The sequence below is a fragment of the Cuculus canorus genome, chromosome 2, assembly GCF_017976375.1.
Source record: "Cuculus canorus isolate bCucCan1 chromosome 2, bCucCan1.pri, whole genome shotgun sequence".
Taxonomy (NCBI): domain Eukaryota; kingdom Metazoa; phylum Chordata; class Aves; order Cuculiformes; family Cuculidae; genus Cuculus; species Cuculus canorus.
Window position 1 is genome coordinate 76,355,577 of NC_071402.1, and position 14,802 is coordinate 76,370,378.

General features: G+C 38.2%; 2 protein-coding genes across 4 annotated transcripts; both read right to left on the minus strand.

The window, feature by feature from the left end:
• Nucleotides 1-85: 85 nt before the first annotated feature.
• Nucleotides 86-8,038, minus strand: LOC104067546 (carboxymethylenebutenolidase homolog). 3 transcript variants are annotated; one of them, XM_054060396.1, is made up of 6 exons: nt 7,886-8,038; nt 4,635-4,857; nt 3,826-3,933; nt 3,185-3,327; nt 1,612-1,703; nt 86-609 (listed from the first exon to the last, which is right to left on the minus strand). In XM_054060396.1, the coding sequence occupies exons 2-6, from the start codon at nt 4,847-4,849 to the stop codon at nt 430-432; spliced, it is 738 nt and encodes a 245-aa protein (XP_053916371.1). In that variant the 5' UTR covers nt 4,850-4,857; nt 7,886-8,038; the 3' UTR covers nt 86-429. The 3 variants fall into 3 exon arrangements, with proteins under 3 accessions (XP_053916371.1, XP_009568595.1, XP_053916372.1); XM_009570300.2 differs by having other exon boundaries at nt 4,635-4,849; nt 7,886-8,035; XM_054060397.1 differs by having other exon boundaries at nt 570-626; nt 4,635-4,849; nt 7,886-8,035.
• Nucleotides 8,039-10,196: 2,158 nt separating this feature from the next.
• Nucleotides 10,197-14,361, minus strand: LOC104067557 (carboxymethylenebutenolidase homolog). Its single transcript, XM_009570311.2, is given in 6 exon segments — nt 10,197-11,415; nt 12,090-12,125; nt 12,127-12,182; nt 12,917-12,984; nt 12,986-13,057; nt 14,312-14,361. Coding segments are annotated over 6 exon segments (462 nt in total). The 3' UTR covers nt 10,197-11,235.
• Between the last annotated feature and the right edge of the window lie 441 nt (nt 14,362-14,802).

Genomic DNA, 14,802 nt, shown 5'->3' on the forward strand with positions numbered 1-14,802 from the left:
TGTGAACCATGAGATCTCTGCACAGGCAGATGTGCTATGTCCCCAGGGAGTGGAGGAGGGCAAGCACTCATTTCTCAAGCACAGGCAGAATTTCAATGTTTATTTTATCATATTGACATTAGAATAAAAAAGTGAATCATTCAGATTCTAGAACATATACCACATGAGATTCTAGTAATCTTAAGATATGCAAGATCAAATTTAACAATCTGTTTTACATTTATAGTTTTCAGCATTTGAAAAGCCATTTCTAAGCATCTACTTAAAAAAATAAATGCAAATAAGTAGTGCTATTGCAGAAGAGTTTTACAAAATATTTTCATGGTTTTAAGAACATTTTAATCAGTATAGTCTGTATTATTTTCTGATTTCCTACAACAATTGCATTATTTCAGGGGCATTTATTTTTGCTAAAGGTATTTATTCATGCTAAAGATATTTATTCAGCCAGTTGATCATATCCTTTCTTGCTCCCTCAATATAAGGTTTATCTTGAGGATTGATGTCTTCTCTTTTACGATGTACAAACCCATGCGTCTGTCCAGGGTAAATTTTAACTTCATAATGAACTTTACAGTTTTGTTTTAGCTTCTGCTCCAGTAGGCTGACCTGTAACACAGAGTGATCTATGTTGCCTGAGTACAGAGTTAATATGTTATTTACAGTCCTCAAGTTGTCCTGTTTTTACTTCTCTGGGAGACAGACATAGGGTCTCCTTGCCATCATTTTCTCTTCCACTAATTTCATACCCAAATGCACTTCTGTTACAATGCTCTATTTAACTAGGCTTTTTTCTCCGGTAAAATAACAGCATGTGACTGTATAAAACTGCAAAAAAAAACTATATGGGCTGCTGTGATGGTACCTGTAATGGTAAAAATGCCTATTGCACAGTGTCATGAGAACATTAGCATGTAGAGATAGCTGTACAAATTACTGCTGATAGACCTTACAAAAAATATATGGGGCAAGATTTGAAATTGAGGGAGTGGAGACACAGATATAAAATCAGCAGTTCAAAGCTACTGATGCTTTTGGCAGGAAAAAAAAATTAAAGACAACACCACTTGATGAAAGCATGTCTTCCTCATTGGCTCCCTTGGTAGATAATCATCTTTCTCCAGTCACTCTCCATCCATGCTCCCCAAGAGTTGTTGACAAGTGTGGCAGAAAAAAGTAGCTCTGGAGGACCCGGGGAAGGGAAAGGATAGCCACAGAATTCTTTCATTATCCTGCAACTAATGATTCCACTGGTACAGGTGGGGATTTTCTGCTGATTTTTTGTACCATCAGAATGATTAAAGAGGGCATCCTATCTTAAACTTGCCAGAAGTCTTCCTTTGACTGCCATTACAGATTCTTGTCCCTTTCCTCCTACGAGCTCCCTTCTTTAAACCATCCACATTTTGCAGCAGAAATGGAAACATTTTATGGTGTCACTGTAAAACTTTTGGGTTTGGGGAAACACAACATAAATTTGTGCAGAGTTACTGTAAGAGTTAGTGAAACAGGAAGAAAAGTAATTTTCTAGTTTCTCTTAATCAAATACCGAATTACAGAACAAGCATGAATAACATAAAAAACACGAAATATCACTGACAGGAAACCCACCTGCTCCAAGGTTATGTACTCATCCTTTTCAGCAAAAATGAAAAACGTGGGGTGAAGCAAACTGCATCTGTCTTCCATGAACTTGATCACTCCTAGGGAAGTGAGGGGCATATAAAATAAGCCATGCTACTTGAAGTGGTTAAATTACTGCTAAAGCTATACAGTCAAAATAAAAGACCTTATGATCAGTTAGACCTCATCATCTTGTGATAAAATTAAACACATTTTGCTTAGAAGTCCCTTTTGTTATGAAACCTTCCCGTGTTTTGGGATGTCATTAAAGATAGAAAGACCAGCTCTGCACAAAAAATGTCAGGGACAAAAAAAATCATTATATATTTGCCCCATTTTCATTTTTCTTTGGGGATGTGCTTCCGGCCACTGTCAGAGACAGGGTTCTGTGAAAGATGGACACTTCAGAGCTGCTAGCCCCTAGCCTGGTATAGCCATTTTTCAGATAACTGTGAATATTTATCATTCTAGATATCATTCTAGATACGTGGCTAGGATTCAGTATATATATATTTATACTGATACAAATGCTTAACAGATTTATATTGTAATTTTAACTATTCAAATATATTTAAATTTAAATATCAGTAAATGTAACTAGCTACCACCCTGAACACTCTTTTTATTATTGGATTTATTATAAGAGAAAAAAAAATTGACAGGTAGTATTGATGAATTGTTTTGCTGATAAGCAAATCATGCAGCAAAAGTGTCCCCATAAAATTTCTGGGAAAATATTTTAACTTCCTTTCACCTCAAATGATTATAAATTGCTCTGTGTTATACAGAATACAGAGGTTTATAAGAAACGTATTAAAGGTCACATAAATGCTGTAAGAATTGGAAAGGAGGAGTGCAAGGGTTAAAACATAGAGTTAAAAAAAAAGTTCATATTAGTAACGAGGGATCCCTGTCAGCAGTAACATTGAAGAATAAGTGGTTCATGTAATGACTCAAAGGTCTGCAGCCTATGCAGACCCCAGCCCAGAAGACTGATTGGCAAAAGATTTAGCACTCTAACAGCAAAATAGCAGAAAGATTGTAGTGTATCACTAGTGCCATGTCTTTTCTTGTTGGCCTAACAGGAGAATGGAGTACAGACGTGTGTCCAAAAGGTTCTCCAAACAATGAAAACCAGGCAGTGGGCAGTGACCTGTCCTAAGGCTTATGCAGACTGACGTAAGCAAGACACTGAGGCAAAGATCCACCTCATAGTAACTGCTGGCTCCTAAAAAATATAAAAGATATGCCCAGAAACCATTTCATCATCACCAGCCAAGAAAAACCTGAGCCACAGTGAGGCCTTGGCACTTGGTGTCCTTTTTATGCTACGTTGCATGGAAGCAATCCTGGCATGGCATTTGAATACATACATGTGGCTGGTTATGATTATCACAGTGCAAGAAAATGAGTACATGAAATCAAATTGCTTGAATATTTTATATAATAAAATCACCATTTTCCATAAGTTGTTTTATGTTTTGTTACAATAATACTCCCACAGCATAAGTTCCTGCTCCAGTCATGTCTGCTCACGACATGACAGGCTTCTGAAACTTACCATAGAGGGACACCCCCGTTTTTAAATGAGGATTTTTCAGCATCAGATGTTGTACTGCTGCTCCACCCCAGCAAAACCCAACAGCACCAATCTTCTTCGCACCACATTGTTCCCTTAGATACTTCAGGACGACATCAACTTCTCTGAGAAGTGTAAAAGAAAGTGAATTAAGGCTCTAGCCCCATTTCCCCGGCTTCCAAGCTAGCTCCTGCTCAGAGGCTGCCTGGGCATCAGTCTGCTACAGGAGGTAGTGAGTGCGTGTATTTTTTTCACCCATGCTTTTTCTCTTTCCTTAACTTATTAAGCTGTCTTTATCTCAACCCACAAGTTTTCTTGCTTTTGTTCCTCCTGTTCTCTCCCCTGTCCCCCTTGTGGACAGTAAGCAAAGAGTTGTATGTGTGCTGTCAACCCACAACATTATACTATTATTCATTTTTAAGATATAAGGGAAACTTTTCTCAAAAGAACACCCCCCACATAACCATAAGCTTGACTAATGAACTGCATGAAAATTCTGTTTCTGGGCATCCAGGTGCATTTGACCCACTAATAACTCAGCAGCTAATTCTACTTCTTTTCTGAAGGAAAAATTCCTACTAAATAAGGAAGCCCACTCGCCAGACAAGGAAGAACAGTTGTACTTGTCTATTTTGCCAGCTTCTCGAGTTTTCAGCCAATCATCAAAAGTTGTCCAGTCATTAGAAAGTTTCCAAGCCTCTTGTCCCACAAAAAAATCTGGGCAGATGGCTCTGCAAGAAAAATGAAAACATTTTATGCCCTTTAAGTAATACTGAGAAAGAATTAAATGGAAGCCTGTGTGTACTATACAATAAATACATTTTGTTGAATACACGGAATTTAATCTGTGTCAAAGAAACCCTGTAATCTATGACAAGAAACCCTCACCTTTTTTTCTACAGCTAATAAGAAAGCTTAGTAAAACTTTCAGATACATTTTACCCTGTTAAAATTCATTAATTAATGTGACAAATTGTCAACGAAAATTGAACATTATTAGCAGCTTCCTACCTAATTTTTTAAAAAACCCTACAGTTTTCACAGTACATACATTTGGGCAAGAAGAAATGCTAGCCCAGTAATGCAGCAAAGACGATACCCAATATGCTTTTCTTATACTTGAAAACACGTTTCTTTCTTTGGCACAAGGTACCTTTGGTACACGGTACTTTCATGGAATGACTTGCAGGAATTTTTACTGTAATGGTGAAGCTGCACAAATGCTATGTTGGGAGGGAGGGAGCAGGTGGCCTTGGGATAGAGGCACTACTCAGCTATATTAGACCTCTGACACTGTTTTAACAGGCAAATCTTTAATCAAACCTGTAAATTAAGTTTATTAAATTATTCCTGTATGGTTTATATAAAAAATAAAATAATTCAACAAACTTTCATATTAAAAAGTCACTTTGAAAACTGTAGTATTACTTACATATACCCATTAGTTGTTAGCATATCAGTAATGTATCTGGTGTTTGGGAATTGCCATCCAAATATATCATGAATCACAATCACAGCTTTGTCTGTACTGGAGGGTGGTTTACAAACATACGCCTTGATGTGCTCAACTTGCACTTCCTGCCCACGGCCTCCATAGTCAAACCGGTCTCCAATATCACATGGGCAGGGCCTCGATTCATTAGCCATCTGTGATACTAAAGAATAAAAAGTAATCAGCTGTGAATACCACAGCATACCGTACTGAAAAAGATCCAAATACTGAAAAAGATCCAAAAATTCCTGGGTTGAAAACTGGTTGGATGGCCGGTCCCAGAGAGTGGTGGTCAATGGAGTTAACTCCAGCTGGAGGCCAGTCACAAGTGGAGTTCCTCAGGGCTCAGTACTGGGTCCAGCTCTGTTCAATGTCTTTATCAATGACCTGGATGAAGGCATTGAGTGCACCCTCAGCAAGTTTGCAGATGACACTAAGCTGGGAGGAAGTGTCGATCTGCTGGAGGGTAGGGAGGCTCTGCAAAGGGATCTGAACAGGCTGGACTGCTGGGCCGAGACCAATGGGATGAGGTTTAACAAGGCCAAATGCCGGGTCCTGCACTTGGGGCACAACAAACCTATGCAGCGCTACAGACTGGGGGAAGAATGGCTGGAGAGCTGCACGGAAGAGAAGGACCTGGGGGTGCTGGTTGACAGCCGACTGAACATGAGCCAGCAGTGTACCCAGGTGGCCAAGAAGGCCAACGGCATCTTGGCTTGTATCAGAAATGGGGTCACCAGCAGGTCCAGGGAGGTTATTCTCCCTCTGTACTCAGCACTGGTGAGACCGCACTTTGAATACTGTGTTCAGTTCTGGGCCCCTCACCACAAGAAGGATGTTGAGGCTCTGGAGCGTGTCCAGAGAAGAGCAACGAAGCTGGTGAGGGGGCTGGAGAACAAGTCTTACAAGGAGCGGCTGAGAGAGCTGGGGTTGTTTAGCCTGGAGAAGAGGAGGCTGAGGGGAGACCTTATTACTCTCTACAACTACCTGAAAGGAGGTTGTGGAGAGGAGGGAGCTGGCCTCTTCTCCCAAGTGACAGGGGACAGGACAAGAGGGAATGGCCTGAAGCTCCGCCAGGGGAGATTCAGGTTGGATATCAGAAAAAAATTCTTCACAGAAAGAGTCACTGGGCACTGGAACAGGCTGCCCAGGGAGGTGGTCGAGTCGCCTTCCCTGGAGGTGTTTAAGGAACGGGTGGATGAAGTGCTGAGGGGCATGGTTTAGGGAGTGTTAGGAATGGTTGGACTCTATGATCCAGTGGGTCCTTTCCAACCTTGTGATTCTGTGAAATACAGCAGTATCACAGACTGATGAGTTTTTAATCCTTATAGTAATATCGTGAACATTCCGATTACTGTTAGATGTAAATGCAACAGTATTATTAGTCAATAAGCCCATTGGGTTGTTTTTTATTAATTATAATCTTGTTAGAGCAAATTATGTTAAGAACACTTCAGTGGGGACCTGATATGTAACTACAACTTCTATACCCTGCAGGAAGCAACACAATAAAAATAAAGTTATGACCAAACAGTCAGGTAACCATCACAAGTTGTTTAAATAGCGATGAAGCCTGTTCCTTCACTCTTCACCGTGTGTGTGTCCTTGTCAGGAATCGATAATTTTCTTTAGTATAGACTGTAAAGGCTTAATACAGGTCTAAACATTTTGAAGGGGAAAAAAAAAAAAAAAAAACAACAAAAACACGGCTACCATGTAGAAACATAGAATTACATTAGATTAAATGTAGTATTTTCCTACAGAGACTTAAAATATCCCATAGCTGACTTTTCAGTGTCAAAAAATCCTTTTTCTAAATCAGTTTTAGCCTCAGATGTTGGAGACTTTTGAAGGCAGATACTTAAGGAAGGTGTCAAGAAAAAGAGAGCAGGGAAAGCCAGAGTATAAAATTATGTTTATTTAATATTAAATAAGGAATGCATTCCAAATCCAAGACAGGAAAAAAGAAAACAGAACATGAGGAAAAGTTCCAGAACTTGAGCCAAATGTTTTATCAAGAAAGTAATGGTAGGGCACGGTTAATATTTTACAGATTATTGCTTAAATTAAAATAAACAATTCACAAAGGTCAAAAAATGCCAGCAGACTCTAGCACAGATTTATGTAGCTTCTTGGTCTCAAGTAAATGACTTTATGCCATTGACCTCAGGTTAACCAGCTGGGTAAACAGACTTGATATTGCTGCAAAATGTCCAAAATAAATTAACTAGATACACACAGAACACCTCCAAATTATTAAAGAACTGAAAAGAATTTAGATGAAGCTTTACCTAAACTCTCTACAGATAAATCGTGTATATTGATAACTAATTTTTCATTCACAATTTCCTTTTGATTAGGCAAAAAATCTGAAAATATAACAAACCCACCAATTGAATATTAAAAAACATATCTTTCAGAAACACAAAACCAATGCCCTTAGCAGTCAGTATATGCTTAAAGCTTTAATTGCAAACATTTCACATCATCTCACAAAATGTAAAGGAGCATATTAAATATGATGTATTTCAAGATGCAGGCATAGCAGCTGGGGAAAAGAGCTCTAGGCACAACCCTGTGAGGGAGTGTGTTGGCTTGTGTGGTTTATAAGCCATATAGACTTGTAAGCTCTGTTGCATAATCAAAACATTTTGGTGTTTCTTCATTTGCCATCATAAACACTATACACAAATAATATCCTTCTGAGATGCTACTGAAATTTGTTTAAAAATTAATCCTCCTCCCTTATAGCCAACCAAGCTATTCTTACAGGAAGATCTGCAAACCCACAGCCTTGGTGTTCCACTACCCCAGCCAGCAAGGACTCAGGCATTTGAAGATGAAACAATAACTTCAACTTTCAGAAACTCGAACCTACAGCTATAAAAATATATTGTTTTACTGCCCTTTTGCTTTCAACAGATTCTCCCAAGTCCTCTTCCTGAGAGGTCTTCCTCACCTCAGGAAGCAAACTAAAAGTTTTCTGAACCATCATCTCAAACAATTAGGGTAGAATATAGCACCCTGATGGGAATTAAATGAGCATGCACTCTTTAAAAAAGTACATAGATAAAATGAAAGTCTCCTAAATGTGCTGAGTCAGACCTCAACACGCACTTTTTTCACATTCCTCAGGAGGAAAAGCCATGAAAGTTTAAAAAAAAAAAAACAACAACAAATAAAACCCATACCTGGAGCACAGCAAGTGATCAAGATAGTAGGGGCAAGTCACAAGGGCTCAGCGTGGGTGGCTGCCGCTGAAAGTGATTCCCAAAGAAAGTGCTAAGTCATGAAACGAAAGTGGTGAGTGCAAGGATCAGGTTTCCTTATATAAGAGTTATGAAAGTTACTGGCTTTATCTTTGCGTATCACAGAGTCACAGAGTTAAAAGTTCTCTTTTTAATGCTGTTAATATTATTGCTACTGTGCACAGGCTGTGCTACCATGAGGAATACTGCACTAGTGGAGTACTAAACCTTCTTTTTAAGTTAGACAAATTGCCATTAAGCATCGGAGGTCTTGTCAGCTGAAGAAACGTGTTGACTTAGCTGAACAATTCATTTATATAATTTTTTTTGAAAGGCATTCCTTTATCACCTTTAAACATTGTATTTGCGTTATTATTTCTTCAGATTATTTGTCCGTTAATAATAGAGAAATCTGAAATCATCTTTGGGGTGAGTTAGTGAAGTAGAGACATGGTTTCAAAGCCCTATACAAGATAGAGTTTATATAGTGTAGGGAAAATACTTTCTCTTTCAAAATGAAAATAAAGAACGTGTAAAAGTGTAAGTTTTGTAGATTATTGTACATATCATCATAAGAAATGCTTAAAGTATCAATACATTTCTATCATATCACAGGACATTTTATACACTTTTTTTTCCTTTTGGATTAAACTGACTGCCTGATCGTTGTATCCCTCCTATTCTTTTGATTTTATTTTTCTTGGATTATTAGGATTATTCTTCAAAGAGCTTTACCCAAACATATTCGCAATCAAAATTCACTGCTTCTTTAGACGCACATCTAAAAGGTAGCATTAAATGCAGTTAGTCTACAATGCAGTTCCTTGGGAAGGTGAGCAGCCTTACAACTTAGTCCTTCTGTGTAAGCTGTTTTCCTATATTCCAAATAACTTTGGTAATGCTATTTATTTACATAGGCCTAAAATACAGTCAAAAGAATGAAAAAGGCCAAAAGAATGAAAAATACCAAAGAATTTCAGAGTGAAGTCATAATGTTCAAAATCCAACCCTCTTCTTTTGGTTTGGGTTTTTTGGCTTTTCCTACTTGTGTATTACAAACAACAAATTATACCACACAGGAAGCTTAGATACTCCATAGCAACTGCAAAGAACCATATTAAAATAAATGCAAGAAAAATTGGTAGTTTAAATCATTCCTAGAAATGACAGCAATGCTTGCAGGACTTTCTCTCCACTGGAGTTGATTAACCACATTTCCACTTCCTTAGTTCCCTTGGGGCTCCGAAAATATTATACGTAAGATTATGTCCTTTTAATTTAAAATTAATATTAAATGTTTGAAATTAAAGGGCTTTTTATTTGATTTCCTATTGTTCCCATGTTCCTTCCTAGGCAATTTGTGCAGGTTTTTTACTTAGAAGTCAAAACTTAATTCAACACATTCATGACCTCTGTACATGCAGTTGGTTGCACTTTGTACTGTAAACACACATCTATTTTGGATCTGACGTTTCCAGCTCTTCCTCAGTCACTTACAGTTTATCATAGAGATTTGGTTGTACTTGTTGTAACTCGTAGCTCTGCTTTCACTTCAAACAAATTCTGCATCTCAGGGGTTTTTTTCCTTTTACTTAGTCATGGTGTTGGTGTTACAGCACACATATCGTTTCAGAATTTATGAATGACTGCTGTTCTGTAAATGTGTGACCTGATCATCCTCTTGGATGCTGGTGAACCTTCTAATGCTAATGGAACTCCATTAGTTTGGGGTTATCCAGGTTTCATGCTGGGGTAATTAAGGTATGATAAACTTCCAGATCTCTACATTCTTCTCCTGGAGAAAAACATGTTATGAGAGCTGTATCACCCAGGTAACAGCTGGATTAATACATTACATATAGATGGCATCATATGAACATAAACAGCTAATCAGCAGGTGCAGGCCAGAATACCTGCCCATGGGAAAGATGGAGGGCCACTAGCAGCATGTGAAGGAGGAAGACATGGATGGGGGAAAAAAACCAACCAAACAACAAAAAATTAAAATCCCATTGAGAGAGAGGAGGTTATTACATACTATGTTTAAATGACACACCAGAATGAATATTTCTCTGACAGTATATCAGTTCAATTTGGGAATGTCATTAGTAAAATTAAGGCTCTCCTAAATTATATTTTCTTCTCATTAAATCACATAGCAGTCTTCATCGATAGCACTGAGAAGGTGGAAAGGAAAATACGTTCTTTTCTTTTTATTCCTTATTGCTTTAGAAGTACCAGCACCCAGTGAAGATACTAGGAAGCCGGTTCCAAACCCAGCCATTCTCCCCACGAGGCATATTAAACTGTGAAGTTCCTGCACAAGCTGCACTAGGGGTCAGCACTACAAGTAGTTTCAAAAAGTGAACCCACAGAGGCTAGATCCGTCAGCAGCTCTTTGACGCACCGCTCCAGGAGCCACATCCAGCTCAGCAATCCCCTGAACGGCTGGCTGCCAGGATGCAGAATGAGAGGGGAAATGCCCTACGCAGCCTCTGCTGGGCACCGATGGAGGCTGGGTGCTGAGGTAGATGCAATCTCAAGCTGATGCAACACGGAGATTTTTGTTGTATCATCAATGAAAAAAATTACGTAACAAGATACATTATGCAAAAACATGTAATGTTTCTTCTCTAAGCAGCAACCATAGACTGTAAATCACATATTAAAATGCCTCGTCTGCAGATTGTGTTATACTTTTGAATTCCTAAACTGACCAGAAAATAATTTATAGAGCTTCACGGAACAAAAGGGAATTTGAGACAGTAGGACCCCGACTGAATAACCTTAGCCACAAATTTTTAAACAAGACATGTCCACTTATTTCACCTGTTAAATACACATCTCCCACCAGGGTGTTAAGTGAAAAAAAGCCTGGTCTTTCTAAATGAGCTTCACCAAACCATGTATTTTTGTCCCTAAAGTTTGGGCTTGTGATTCGTGTAGAACTTAGATGAGCAGTGGCCATAATACACAAATAGATTAATATACCATTAGTCTAATTTATTTCAAGCATTAAGGTAAACCTCAAGGAACTGGAGAATATTTCACAGCATGTTAAGACATGACACTGCTAGGTAAAATTTGAGACTTCTTCAAAAGGACATAATACGAAAGTATCAACTAGAATGCACTGACAAAAACATCTGAAATATTTTGATTGCTTATTTCTTTAATTTCTACTTCAACAAATTCTCAAGCCCAGTTTTATAAAATATGTTACCAAAAATCAAAATGTGTTATTGAAAAGTGTATTACATAATTGTATTACAAATTAAGTTGTTTACTCTCTATTAAACGTATTTATTCAACCAGTTGATCATGTCCTTTCTTCCTTCCTCGAGGTAAGGCTTATCTTGAGGATTGATGTCTTCTCTTCTGCAATGTGAAAAAACATGACTTTGTCCAGGAGAGTTTTTAACTTCATAATCAACTTTACAATTTTTCTTTAGCTTCTGCTCCAGCAAGACAACCTGTAATACGGCACACAGTAGTAGTTATATTAATATAGCCATATTCCATGCTGCCACTCCTGTTCTTATTCATAATTCAACTCTGACTTATTATTCAGGTTAGACACAAATAATCAAGTTCCATTTGGACAAAACAAAAAGTAAAATTACATAAAGAAAAACCACCTATGCACTAAGGGTCTAGGAAATTTATTAGAATATAAAGGCAGGTCCAACAATGTGCAAAAAGAAGGATATAATGAAAGTCTTTCCTACATGTGAAATATAAGGCAATGTCAAATACACTACAACTGAGTTAAAAGCTTCTAACAGACACCTGCAGATGCAATTTGGCATATCCTACACGGTTTGTAGGTTCCTAGGACCAATAAAAAACAAAGTCACTCAGCAAAGGATGGCTCTCAAGAACAATCCTCCAAAACAGCATTGAGATTTTGATAAATCTTTTTTACCTGGCTTACCAGGCATAATTTTACAAAAGAAAGAGACCTAAGGAAAAAAATGTCTAGTTTTCCTTCTTTGCCTGGGTTACATTAGTCGTTCTATGTCTAGCTCCATTTTTCTGTTTATTTTTTCAACCTTCAAGCACTGTTATGAGGCTGAGTTTTGACTTCCAGTTCAGAATTCAAATATAAACATGCAGAAATGAAAGAAGATTGAGGTTATTAGCATACTTGATGAAGGAGAATGAAGTAATCTTTTTCAGAAAAAAATGAAAAATGTAGGGTTCAGGAGACTGGATATGTCATCAGAATCCTTGATTACTCCTAGAAATCATTAAAGTAACAAAAAAGCTTGTTCAATTAACTTTTAAGGTAAATCAAGACTCTGTTCTGCAGTGAGAAGTTTCATGTCTCAAACAACATGTGGTTATGGTTATAAATACCAGCTTTACATTCAAGCTACTCTAACCACGGCTCCTAGAAGAGCATCTTAAGATACAGAGTGAATATCTGAATTAATAAGACCTGAAAGATGCCTTCTGTGCATATAACCTTGAGTTCTTTTGAATTGACTGGGAATGTCAATGCCTTTTAAGGAGTCCAAAATTTACATTCCTAGAATGTTAGCAAAGAGCAGCTTAGCTCTCCCAGCTTCTTGTGCAGAACATAAAAGGAAAGCTGGTTTTAAAACAACTACAATCTATCTTTACAGAGTAGCTAGATGAAACATAACAGTTTACTCCCAGGTGAAGTTCTAGCTCCACAGTGTTCAGAGCAGTTGTAAACAGGAAAAGGGTGCTAAATTGGGAAGGTGATCAAAAGACTACATATATGTCTTCTCAGACCTGAAATAAAGGCATGGCTGCTATAAGCTATTCTAAAACTAGGAACAAATATCCTCACCACCATCTTCGTTGCACAATAGCGTTCCTACTCCTCTGAAAATATATCTCTCCATCAGCTGACAGCCTGATTCGAAGAAATAAAGCTAGATCAAGTACTTACGTTACACAATACGCATGTGTTCCTGCCTGAATTACATCCTTGTATCTAGCTACCATAAAGAGATACACCAGCCTTTAATTCCAGGTGTGTCATCATCCGGTGACATACAGTAATACCACCCAGCAAAACCAACCACCTCTAATTTCTTTGCATCACACTGTTTCTTTAGATATTGCAGGACAGCGTCAGCTTCTCTAGACCACATAATCAAATGCAAATTAAGCACCCATAGTAAAATTATTACTTGAAAATATGAAAAGAAAATGTAGAGATGCATATAAGTGTCCCCATATCATGCTGCTACTATATTTTCTCTCACATACATTGAATAAATCATTATTTCAGACAAGTATCAGGGGTTGCTAATTTGAAATCATCTGTAAGAGGAAAAAGAAAGAACTGAATGAAATTAAATAAAAACGCAACATGAATAATGTACATTGAAGGAAACCTAAGGGAACAGAAACTAGAAGACTGATTAAACACCTTCCTAGGAGTTTTAAAAGCTTAAAACTCTCTGAGAAGCTGGATGAATTTTTGCTTTATAAATGTAGATAGAAAAAGCAGTAAACATCTCTCTAGAGAATAATAAACAGTAAAAATGCTGACAATAACTGTAGGTTATTGTCTAAGATATTTGTTGCAGGAAAATCAATGCAACAAACATGTTAGATATTTTCAGAATTTACAATGTAGTTTGAAATATACCTTGCACAGACGCTGTATTCTGGAATCACCCGTTTATCCCAGAAGCACTTGTCACCAGGCAGAGGTAGTAAAGACAAAGTATTGTTGGGAAAGATGTACCAGTTGAGTCTTTAATATCCCGAGATATGTTTTCAGCACCAGTTTCTTGCTCCTTGGGGCATGCAATCTGTATACATTGTCAATACATGCCTTGCAATACCATGTTATCTGCCAACACACAAACACACACAGAAACAAATTAAGTGCAAAAAAATTCTTCCTTCATTGGAACCATGTGAATTGCCTCTAAGAACTGCCAGAGCCCAACCCCTCCTTCTCACTGCAGCAGAGAGGGAATAGATTCCAAACTAAAAAGTTTCCACAACAACTGGAGACAGGAGCTCTCTGGAAATTATTCAGTTATGTCTCCCATAGTCATCTCACCAAACACCTAAGTCCAGCAACCTTCAATGTAACTACTCCCAGCCGTCTAAGAGAGATACTTGCTCTCCCAGGAAGCTAATTAGATTGGTCTCTAATTAGTCTAACCCCTTCTCACTGTATAGCCTTGCCAACAGCTTCCTTCTGTGTTATGAAGGCAGCAGAGCACCTCTGCTAGCGGCAGGTGTTGATAAATGCTCAGGCAGTGCTGCACACAGTAGGTGAAGACGTGACCTCTTAGAGAGCAGGACTGAAACAACAGCTTTTACTTGCTAACACCAACAAGTTTAAATTAACCAACAGCTTAAATTCAAAGATACCTGGAAGCCACGACAGGCGACAGATCACTGCCTGAGCTGTGTTCCTCCATGACTGCTTTACCTGTTGAGGCATAAGATTCTGTTTCTCAACAGTCCCTACACACATGTCTTCACTGAGGGCACGGTGGTCATTTATCATAAAAAGAGCCAAGTTTCTGCAGGGAATTACTGCTACATCAGGATTTAGAGGCCAGAAGACTCTAGTCCAAGATACAGAGAAGACAACACCTTTGCTTGGCAAAGGGCCTTGGCATCCTGTAGCAGTGTGAGTTCAACAGCCCAAGAACATACCTGGTCTATAAACAGTGGCAAAACCATTTCAATGAAGAGCACTTGCCTATTATTTTCGCTGTTCCCACTAACGTTCTCCTCTTTTCCAATGTTTCATCTTGTTTGGTTTTGAGTCAAACTTGAGTAACTGTTAGTGTCCCTTCTAGTCACAGTTTTCTGTCACTTTGCCTGGGACAAAAGAAACCCAAGGTGTTACCAGC

Excerpts from the sequence above, each read along its gene's own strand:
- LOC104067546 (XM_054060396.1), bottom strand. The coding sequence starts at position 4,849 with ATGGCTAATGAATCGAGGCCCTGCCCATGTGATATTGGAGACCGGTTT. Across the intron at positions 1,704-3,184 it reads AACGGGGGTGTCCCTCTATG|GAGTGATCAAGTTCATGGAA; the intron begins GTAAGTTTCAGA and ends TCACTTCCCTAG. Across the intron at positions 610-1,611 it reads AGTACATAACCTTGGAGCAG|GTCAGCCTACTGGAGCAGAA; the intron begins GTGGGTTTCCTG and ends TCTGTGTTACAG.